Raw genomic sequence first — 11,199 nt, 5'->3', positions numbered from 1 at the left:
TTAAGACCAAAAATGGTATCGAAACTTAACACAAGCGATGGCTTAGTATGGGATCAGATCGTACCGCGTGTGAAAATTGCCCTGAAATATTATAATTTGAAGAAATAACTTTTTGCTATAGTTGTAAGCCGTGTCTCTCTTAGAAAGCAAGCCAGTTATGTAGGTAACTTCGTTCCACCCGGGTTAGCATTCCTTCATTTATTTCATTTATCATTTAACTCCTGGATATTGTTGTTTTTCTTAATTATACCTCTATGAGGTAAATTTAATTCTATATACTACTTATTTCAAAAGGAAAGGAACTTCGTTCCAATTTATTTATTTTTATTTTCTCTTGAGGTGGTACACAGAATAGTATATAGTATATAATATTTAATTCAAAAGGAAAGGAACTTCGTTCGAATTTATTTATTTTATTTTTATTTACTTGGCCAGGTGGTAAACAGAACAATGGCAGCTGTAATCATAGCTACCACTGCTCTAGCCACCATCACAGTGATGGGCGAAAGACCCTCCCTGCCTGAACTGATCTCCTGGCTAGACGTGGAAACGCTGCTGCTGCTCTTCAGCATGATGATCCTGGTGGCTATCATGGCGGAGACGGGGATGTTCGATTTCCTTGCTGTGTTCACTTTTGAGGTCAGTTTTTTTTCAGTTTTCGCTGTATGTTTGTATGAAGCTAACCTTCATCTGTATGTTTGTTACCTTTACATTTTTTATAATTGACTGCCCCAGTTTTTCTACTCTAGTATATTTGGCGATTCCTTTTTAATTCGCTTATATTAGCTTCACCTGTATGTTTGTATGTAACCGACTCCTCCATACTCGATTCTGACATTTAAATGGACAGATTTAATTCGAACTTTGTAAAATTATCAAGGATCGGACCCGTCGTGTTTTTGCCCTGTTGTCTTACCAACAAAGTTCAAAAATAATCGCCGAATTGGTCGAGCCGTTCTATAGTTTTACGCTTAGCACTTCATTTTATTAAATAATGCTCTATTTTATACAAATTACGCTATTATATTTAGTCGCCAAGGATGTCTTAATGAAGGGCCATATTATACTATCTTTTATTGTCATAAAGATAATAATTCTCCAATCTCACTGATTTATCTACTAATATATACCTACAGTTTTACCCGCGTGGCTCCACTCTTGTTAGTCTTAGCGTGATGATATATTGCATAAAGCCTTCCTCGATAAATGAGCTATCTAACACTGAAAGAATTTTTCAAATCAGACCAGTAATTCCTGAGATTAGCGCGTTCAAACAAACTCTTCAGCTTTATAATATTAGTAGGTATAGATTTATTCAATTAAATTCCACCAACCAACTTATAAAAGACAAAGAGTTTTCAACAACATCTTGAAAACTTGAATAGGTAATATCATAAAATTCATGTTTTTATAGCTATACTAGTTGGAGCCAACGGATTCACGCGCACTTCCCAAACTATATTCAATTCTTTTTATTGATTTTGAGTATTTTATTAATAATAAATACTTAAAAAAACTAAATAAATACGATTTAATGAGAGAATCAACTAAATTGCTTACATAAAGAGTGTAGGTAGGTACAGGAGGAAATTATTAAATCTTGGCGATCCTAAATATTTAACAAGATACATTCAAAAAATTATTGAATTATCTGTTAATTTGTCCTAATCGATTATAAAAGAGTCGGTTACATACAAACATGCAGGTGAAGCTAATAAAAGCGTAAAAATATTACGTTAGCTCCTTCTCTATACAAACTTTATGAATGCTAAATTTCTTTTTAAAGAAATTTTCGTAAAAGTATTCCTAAAGTTTTGTAAATGGACTAAGATTTTCCGTCAGATTAAGTATGTCTATAAAACATGTGTACCGTATGTCAAGGTCATTGTATTATCTAGTGTTTAACTACTCAAATATACTACTTGTGATAAACTATCATGTCGTCTATTCCAATATTTGCTGACTGGCACAGTTCGTAATGAGGAAAACTATACTTAGCATCGTTAATCGAAATACATACAAAAATAAATTGAGTGACTTTAAACAGCCTAAATTACTAGGATTAGACACAATATGATATTGGTGAGCTACGGAAACTAAGTTTTAACTAAGTTTTTTTTTTTTTTTTTTTATTGTTTCCATTTCTTTTTTGTATGTTTTTGTTTTGATTTATTAATGTTTTGTGATGATTGTGTCTTACTGATTGCCAAATAAATGTATTTTCTTCTTCTTCTTTTCTGAGTTAGTAGGTATGAATTTTTTTTCAGTTTTGAAGTTCTTAGTTATATTTTATAAGATGTCCCGGCAAACGTTGTTCTGCCTTACTTTTATCACTTAGGGTTATGAAAAATAGATATTGGCCGATTCTTTGATCTACCCAATAGGCACATAAAGTCTTATGAGAATCGGTCCAGCCGTTTCGGAGGAGCATGGTAACTAACATTGTGACACGAGAACTTTATATGAGTACTAGCTTATCGCCCGCGGCTTCGCCCGCTTTCTCTTAAACGATTTGAGATTTAAACTATCCTATCTCTCAAGTTGGATCGAACTGCACATGGTGTGCGAATTTTATTACAATCGGTTAAGTGGTTTAGGAGTCCATTGAGGACAAACATTGTGACACGAGATTTATATATATTAAGATGTTGTATAGAGATGAAAATTTTATTTTATTGATTTCAGGTAACAAAAGGAAAGCTATGGCCGCTCATTACCGTTCTTTGCGCGATCACAGCCTTTCTCTCTACCTTCTTGGACAATGTGACAACAGTTTTATTGATGGCTCCAGTCACTATCAGGTCGGTTTTATATAAGTTACTAGCTTTCCACCCGCAGCTTCGCCCGCGCAGTCAAAGAAAAACCCGCATAGTTCCCGTTCCCGTGGGATTTCCGGCATAAAACCTATCCTATTTCCCGGGGTAAAAAGTAGCCTATGTCCTTTCTCGGGTATACTAGCTATGCTCCGCGGTTTCACCCGCATTTCTTTACTTCTGTTGGTCTGAGCGTGATGATATATAGCCTATAATAAGCCTTCCTCGATGGCTATCTAACACCGAAATAATTTAAATCGGACCAGTAGTTCCTAAGATAAGCGCGTTCAAACAAACAAACTCTTCAACTTTATAATATTAGCATAGATTTATTAGCATTTGTTTTTATTAATTTCCTATTAAACTTTCAGGCTATGCGAAGTAATGGACCTCGATCCGGTGCCCATACTAATGTCTATGGTGCTGTTTAGTAATATTGGTGGCACGGGCACACCGGTGGGAGACCCGCCTAATGTGATCATCGCTTCTAATAAGGCTGTTGTTCAGGCGGTGAGTGGGTGTAGATAGATGGATAGATAAAAAAATTAAGATAAAAAAAGACTAAGTAGAGCGATCGTCGCGTCTAACAAGGCTGGTCAGGCTGTTAGTGGGTGTAGATAGATGGATAGATAAAAAAATTAAGATAAAAAAAGACTAAGTAGAGCGATCGTCGTTTCTAACAAATCTGTTGTTCAGGCTGTGAGTGGGTGTAGATAGATAGATTAAAAAAAAATAAGAAATAGTTAAGTAGAGCGATCGTCGCTTCTAACAAGGCTGGTCAGGCTGTGAGTGGGTGTAGATAGATGGATTAAAAAAATTAAGATAAAAAAAGAATAAGTAGAGCGATCATCGCTTCTAACAAGGCTGTTGTTCAGGCGGTGAGTGGGTGTAGATAGATGGATAGATAAAAAAATTAAGATAAAAAAAGACTAAGTAGAGCGATCGTCGTTTCTAACAAATCTGTTGTTCAGGCTGTGAGTGGGTGTAGATAGATGGATAAAACAATTTAGGTATAAGTAGAGCGATCATCGCTTCTAACAAGGCTGTTGTTCAGGCGGTGAGTGGGTGTAGATAGATGGATTGATAAAAAAATTAGGTATAAGTAGAGCGTAATATTCGCTTTATTTGTGACTTTAATTAACATGGATACAGTATACAGATAAAAATGGGGGGGGGGAGAGGAAGTTTTTTGAGAATAAATTGAATGTTCATAATCTGCTTTTTTTGTAAATTTGTTGTTTTGAGAGGCACATAATTTGTTTGAAATTTTTAAATTGAGTGTTATATTCACTAATTTGAACATGTCACACAGTCATTTCACTCTATTTATCATGTAAACTTTTAAATGATAAATAGAGTGAAATGACTGCCATTTTAATTATGTAGGAAAAATACATTTAAGACGAGTTATATATTGCCTAAAGCTTGTTATCTTATAAGTATTCATCTTTTTTTGCCTTTCGCTCATTGAGCTTAAAATAAACTTTCAGTTTAAAGTTCATTCAGTACAACTAAGACCACAGATGCTGGAGTTGCACTTCTAACACATATATATTATATATAAAGTACTAGATTTCCGCCCGCGGCTTCGCCCGCGTTTTCAAAGAAAAACCCGCATAGTTCCCGTTCCCGAGGAATTTCCGGGATAAAACCTATCCTATCTCTCAAGTTAGATCGAACTGCACATGGTGTGCGAATTTTATTATAATCGGTTAAGTGGTTTAGGAGTCCATTGAGGACAAACATTGTGACACGAGATTTATATATATTAAGAAGATGGGAAAACTCAAAAAATGCTCTGGGGATATTTTGTGACCTCTCCAAGGCATTTGACTGCGTTGATATGAACATTGTACTTTGTTACATAAACTTAATCACTATGGAATTAAAGGAAAAGCACAGAACCTTAGTGTGTCACATAATTTATTTACCAAAAAAAACGCATCCTGTATAATCTATATTTTTACTATGTGTAAATTATTAAGTGACTATCTATACATCTATACAAATATTATAAAGAGGAAAGGTTTGATTTTTTGTTTGTTTGTTTGTTTGTATGAATTGAATAGGCTCCGAAACTACTTGGCAGATTTGAAAAATTCTTTCACCATTCGAAAGCTACATTATCCACGAGTAACATAGGCTAGGTTTTATCCCTGAAATCCCACGGGAACGGGAACTATGCGGGTTTTTCTTTGAAAACGCGGGCGAAGCCGCGGGCGGAAAGCTAGTATTGTATAAAAGGCATATAAAATAATTGTTAAACTGACTGTTTCATATTTTCCAATTTCAGGGTATAAACTTCACAAATTTCACGCTTCACATGACATTGGGTATTTTATTAGTGTCCGTACAGACGTACTTCCAGCTACGTTTTATATATAGAGACACTAATAAACTCCGTTTGAACGTCCCTAGGGATATACAGGGTGAGTCGAAATTATTTATTTACTTGCTTACCACCCGCGGCTTCGCCCGCTTTGTGTAAAAACTAATAAATTATATACTAAAACCTTTCTCTTGAATTATTCTATTAAAAAAACCGCATCAAAATCCGTTGCGTAGGTAGTTTTAAAGATTTAAGCATACAAAGGGACATAGGGACAGAGAAAGCGACTTTGTTTTATACTATGTACTGTATGTATGTAAAACTACGCAACGGATTTTTATGCGTTTTTTTTAATAGATAGGAAAGAAGGATTCAAGAGGAAGGTTTTAGTAAATAATTTATTAGGTTTTAGACAAAGCGGGCGAAGCCGCGGGCGGTAAGCTACTATTAAATATGTTGATTTAAATAAAAAAAGCAAACAGTTCTTATACTTTTATTAAATAAATCGCACGTGTTTTACATTTTACAACATCAGCCAATACATCTTGAAGAGCACGAGTGCACGTGTAAGAAAAGAAATAATGTTGCCAATATAAATTAATGTACCTTACCTTATATAAAACTGACATAATGAACAAAATATTTAACTCTAATTCCAGATATAATGGAAAAAAGAAACGCAAATTACACAATTACTCACTAAAATATTTAATTATTCCAGATCTACGTCACCAAATTTCAATATGGCGTCGCGCGATAGAATCCCTCCCGCACTTAAGTAAAGACGCACATGTAGTTAGAGAGAGATTGGAAAGGAAAATGGCGAAATTAACAGCACAATTGGAAGTCATGGTCAAGGAAAGTACGAAACGAGTGTGTCCTAAAGACACGTTTCATACCACGCTAGTGGAATTGAAGGCTAAGGTAAGTTACAATAAAAAAAACAGCGTGTGGTCCGAGCACACGTGTCAGAAGTGAAACTTCTTTGGCAAGTTTCAAAGATACCAAAATCGTCGTCTTACTCCATGACATGGCGTGACGGTATTGCCATGACGCGACCTTGAAATTTTACTCTCAACGCGCCTAAAAAGTTTTACTTCAAAATATTATGTGTAGTTGGACTTTAATGGAAATTTTCTTTACCAGTACAAAATTCGGGACAAGATGCTGCTACTGAAATCGACGATTGCCATCACTTTCGTAGTCGCTGTCTTCTTCCTGCACTCGATACCAGAGCTGAGTAAGTATTTAAAATATCTTTATTTACTATAAAAGTAATAATAATTAATATAAACAGTTAAAAACCAATTACAAATTTAATAAAAATTATTTACTTTTCTATTGTAATCATTTTGTTTATTTTTGTAATGTTATTCATACACATAGTGCAATAAACAACCATCTATATAATCAAAAATATCAGGCGACATTGTGGTCAAGCGCTTCCCTATTCTGAATAAAAAAAAAGTATCGCCAAATGTCTTGTCTTCAAATGCTAAGCGCAAAGCTAGAGTTTCGACAATTTATCTCGGACTCATTTATAATATTAAATTGTTGTGTGTTTGTGTGTGTTAAAATCAATTCTTTATTTTTTTCTTTCAATAATAATTCATAACCGCTCACCACATTTCAAAAGAAATGACTAAATTCCACCAAATTTCACCAAAACTCACAACTTCTAACGAAAACTCACAATATGACACAAAACTCACAACTCACAATATAACACAAAAACTCACAACTCACAATATAACACAAAAACTCACAATATAACACAAAAACTCACAACTTCCAGACCGCGTATCGCTCGGTTGGACAGCTCTACTCGGAGCAATATTACTCCTAACTCTAGCGGACAGAGACGACTTAGAGCCGATCCTGCATCGCGTAGAGTGGTCCACTCTACTGTTCTTTGCAGCACTTTTTGTGTTAATGGAGGTTAGTCCTTGAGTTTTATTGCATTCTAATCCGTACTAATATTATAAATGCGAAAGTAACTCTGTCTGTCTGTCTGTTACTCAATCACGCCTAAACTACTGAACCAATTTGCATGAAATTTGGTATGGAGATATTTTGTTACCCGAGAAGGGACATAGGCTACCTTTTATTGCGAAATATGTACCACGGGCAAAGCCGGGGCGGACCGCTAGTTAAGTATAAGGCTGAAAGCTCTTTGTGTTATTTTACAGGCATTATCAAAACTGGGCTTGATAGCATTCATAGGAGGTCTAACTGAGTCCTTGATTCTGAAAGTTGATGAAAGTGCTCGACTTGCTGTCGCTTTAGTTCTGTTGTTGTGGGTAAGTTCATTTGAAATTAATCGTAGTCTCTCTCTAGAATCTTGGGATTGTCCAATTTTTGAAACAGTATAATATAATATAATCTTAATATATATTATAAATCTCGTGTCACAATGTTTGTCCTCAATGGACTAAACCTCTTAACCGATTATAATAAAATTCGCACACCATGTGCAGTTTGATCCAACTTGAGAGATAGGATAGTTAAAATCTCAAATCGTTTTAGAGAAAGCGGGCGAAGCCGCGGGCGGTAAGCTAGTGACATTATAAGAAATTACACGCGAGGCCGGGTTAAATATTAGTTTGAATGTACTAAGAATGTACTGCGATTCTACACAGCTACCTAATTGATGTAGGTAGTTGGTAACAAATCGCAGCAAGTCAACGACTATTGGCAAAGTGAGGGTAGTTGGGTTGAACGTCGTATAAACAACGTCCGAGCCAATCGTTCCAATCGCACCAGTAATTCCTGAGCTTAGCGCGTTCAAACAAGCAAACAAACTTTTCCGCTTTATAATATTAGATTATTTATGTATTTTATACACTTTAAGGTATCGGGTGTGAGTTCAGCGTTCGTAGACAACATACCGCTCACAACAATGATGGTGCGAGTGGTGACGGCTCTGGGTTCGAATCCCGCGGTCAATTTGCCGATGCAGCCTTTGATATGGGCTCTCTCGTTTGGGGCTTGTCTTGGTGGTGAGTTAAACTGATTTGATAGTATTTTTAATATGCAATTAAAAAAAAATTACTTAATACATTTTTAAAGAATAGAAAAAAAGGGACGGGATTCGAACCCGCGTCTTTTGCCATTAAAAGTGTACTTTATCACAACTTAATAAGTGTTAAAATTGACTGATTTGCCTATTGTTATGATTGAATTGTATTTTTCTTTTCTGTATTCGGTCATTTAGAGACAAATAAATGCTTCTTCCTTTCTATCTAAATAATAACGCTTCTTCGCGTCTTTGTGCATTCAAAATGGGTTTAATCTCATTTTACTTTGATGAAATAATTTTCAAATGCAATTTAATTATTATTACATAAAACCGAAAGAATAGAATAAATTTGATAGTTCTGGCGGGATCACGAGTGGGGAATGGATGGAATGACGGAAGACGCGGGTTCGAATCCCGATGAGTGATCGAATTTTTTCCATTCTTTATATTTACATTGTATCTTTTTATTTGTCACTTTTGATCGGTATAAAAGTTATTTTAATTATTTACCCAGGTAATGGAACTCTAATAGGCGCTAGCGCTAACGTAGTATGCGCAGGAGTGGCCGAACAACATGGCTACAGGTTCACGTTCATGCAGTTCTTTAGAGTCGGCTTCCCGGTCATGATCGGCCATTTGATTGTGGCCACCGCTTATCTTTTGCTCTGTCATTGTGTATTTACCTGGCATTAGATTTTGGAGGTATATTACAACTAGCTGTGCCCCCCGGTTTTACCCGGATTGCTCCACTCCTGTTGATCTTAGTGTGATGATATATAGCGTATAGCCTTCCTCGATAAATCGGCTATCTAACACAGAAATAATTTTTAAAATCGGATCATTAGTTCCTGAGATTAGCGCGTTCAAACAAACTCTTCAGCTTTATGATTTTAGTATAGATTTGGCTTGAATTTGGGTTAGAAATCTGGAATTTGTATATTAATATTGCCAAGATTGAGCCTTCAAAATCTCTATGCGATTCAACTAAAAATAGGATTGATTCTACCCCATTTTGTGACGTCATAAGTGTTCGTTTAAACGAATTAATAATGAGAAACAGAGATTGTATTTAAATTGGATGTAAGAGTGAGACAAAATTAACGTTATTGAATTGCAAAAAAATACCTCTGAAAAACTATATTTTTTAAATTTATTTGACACCAAAGGAGAATGCCCATTTTTGGTCCTGGTTTTTTTCATGCATCAAGACAACAATACTATTAAAAAAAATCTCAGCAATTTAGAGGCCTTCTTACCATCGGAAAATATATTTTGATCAGGGAATGTTTTGTAAAATCTAATAAGACATGTAATTGTTTAGATCCGTTACCATAGATTTAGTATCCATTACCGGTTACCACGGTAACCAAGCGGTGACTATTATCACACCCCGGACACTCCATACAAAATTATCGTTTTGACAGTCACACTGTAGAGACTGCAAATGTGTGTGTTAACGCTCTATGGTTGGCACATTTTTGACTAGCGTAAAAAAAAATTCGCGTTTTTCTGATGAAATACATCCGTAAACAGCACAATATCTAACCATTTTCTACGAAAAACGATAATCACAAATCCAAAATAATAAAATTACTTTAAGTCAATTTGATTAATGTTGTCAATCTTCGTTGCGTATCGTCCCTGTAGAAAAATATGGACCATTTTATGTATGATCGTGCGGGGTGAGGTAAGTGTTTAATTTTGGCGGGAGGCGGAGAGTGTCCGTTCTGTAGCGTTTAGCTACTATTATGTATTCTGTGCTATTATGATATTTACTATGGTAAATAGCTAAATGTATTAATATCGATTATTGTTTTCATTTAATTACAAAAAATCAATTAACATAAAATCACTCTGTAAGGTATTGTTTATACACTGTAGGTTATTTTAACATAGATAGTGAAGTAAAATAATATAAATATACATATATAAAAAAATATTATTATGACATAGCTTGGTAGGTAACCAGTCATTTCTTACTTGTTTCTTTCTTAGAATATGTAGTGAAAAAATGATTCAAACAACAACAACAATATGTAAACCGAATAAAAACTCTATTGGCATTTTTTAAATATATATTTAGGTTTTCTTGAAATCCGTCCCGGAAGATTTCTGGTGCCTACCTACACTAGCCGATGAACAGATAGACTTTGTCTGAAAGCATAAGCTCTACGCATAGATTAAATATGTTAAACTAAAAATAACCTTCAGACGATAAAATACTACCTAAATCACACATAAACCTAACTAAATCGGGTTTATTTAAGTTTTGAGGTTAATTCACATTTTTCTCAATATCTTGAAAACCCCTGTTTTTATCACAAAAAAATCAATTGGTAAAAATCTTTTGAATATCGAAGAACCCTCCAAAACCACTCTGGCATTGATGCAACACTATACTGTGGTCCATACTTTCATGGGCATTCTCCTTTATGCATAAAAATTATTAGCTTTCCTATTCTTTGTTAAAATATCTCTTATCTCATATTAGGTACGCGTGAGTTTTACAAGCACGCTACAAGACTTGTACTAAAAACAACTAGACTCACAATCGACTCACAAAGGTCTAAAATGCGTTGTATAAAACATTCATTGAAATTAACACCTTATTTCATGGCAGTAATGTTCAAAGTCTATTGTATCCATTGAGATAATATTACTATGGAGGAGACACTACGAACAAAATCTGTGCGCCATTTTTTTGCTCTAACTAAGTTTTAAAAATTGTTATCTAGTTAGGTACTTACCGATGAAAGTTATTCCTTTGCACTTTTCCGTATTATTTGTGCAATATCGTAACACACACGAAGGCATATTTGATGCGTTTCACTTTAAAACAAATAAAAAATGAGCGTGCAGTTACGCCATATGGCGTATGTTGAGCGGAACATAAGTGATGTAGGCGGTGTCGTCTCCATCGTAATATTATCTCAATGATTGTATCGCTCATTATAAAACTCTGCCCAATACACGTTAGTTTTGTTTCGGACAATTTTTGAGTGTGATTGTAAGTAGTTGTAAGTTTTAGTTGTTGAATG

At 34.8% G+C, this 11,199-nt stretch overlaps 1 protein-coding gene across 1 annotated transcript in view; it reads left to right on the top strand.

The window, feature by feature from the left end:
* The window catches only part of LOC123704360 (P protein-like), a 32,307-nt gene extending 22,905 nt beyond the window's left edge, over positions 1-9,402 (top strand). Inside the window, exons 8-17 of the mRNA XM_045652716.1 lie at positions 436-639; positions 2,686-2,801; positions 3,185-3,323; positions 5,107-5,242; positions 5,864-6,066; positions 6,289-6,382; positions 6,938-7,080; positions 7,332-7,442; positions 7,994-8,141; positions 8,676-9,402. Coding sequence (XP_045508672.1) covers positions 436-639; positions 2,686-2,801; positions 3,185-3,323; positions 5,107-5,242; positions 5,864-6,066; positions 6,289-6,382; positions 6,938-7,080; positions 7,332-7,442; positions 7,994-8,141; positions 8,676-8,854 — 1,473 coding nt within the window. The 3' untranslated portion in view covers positions 8,855-9,402. The remainder of the gene's footprint in view (positions 1-435; positions 640-2,685; positions 2,802-3,184; positions 3,324-5,106; positions 5,243-5,863; positions 6,067-6,288; positions 6,383-6,937; positions 7,081-7,331; positions 7,443-7,993; positions 8,142-8,675) is intronic.
* Positions 9,403-11,199: the final 1,797 nt, after the last annotated feature.

This window comes from Colias croceus, chromosome 29 (genome assembly GCF_905220415.1).
Source record: "Colias croceus chromosome 29, ilColCroc2.1".
Classification (NCBI taxonomy): domain Eukaryota; kingdom Metazoa; phylum Arthropoda; class Insecta; order Lepidoptera; family Pieridae; genus Colias; species Colias croceus.
Note: the sequence above shows the minus strand (reverse complement) of the source record. Positions and strands in the feature narration are given on the sequence as shown.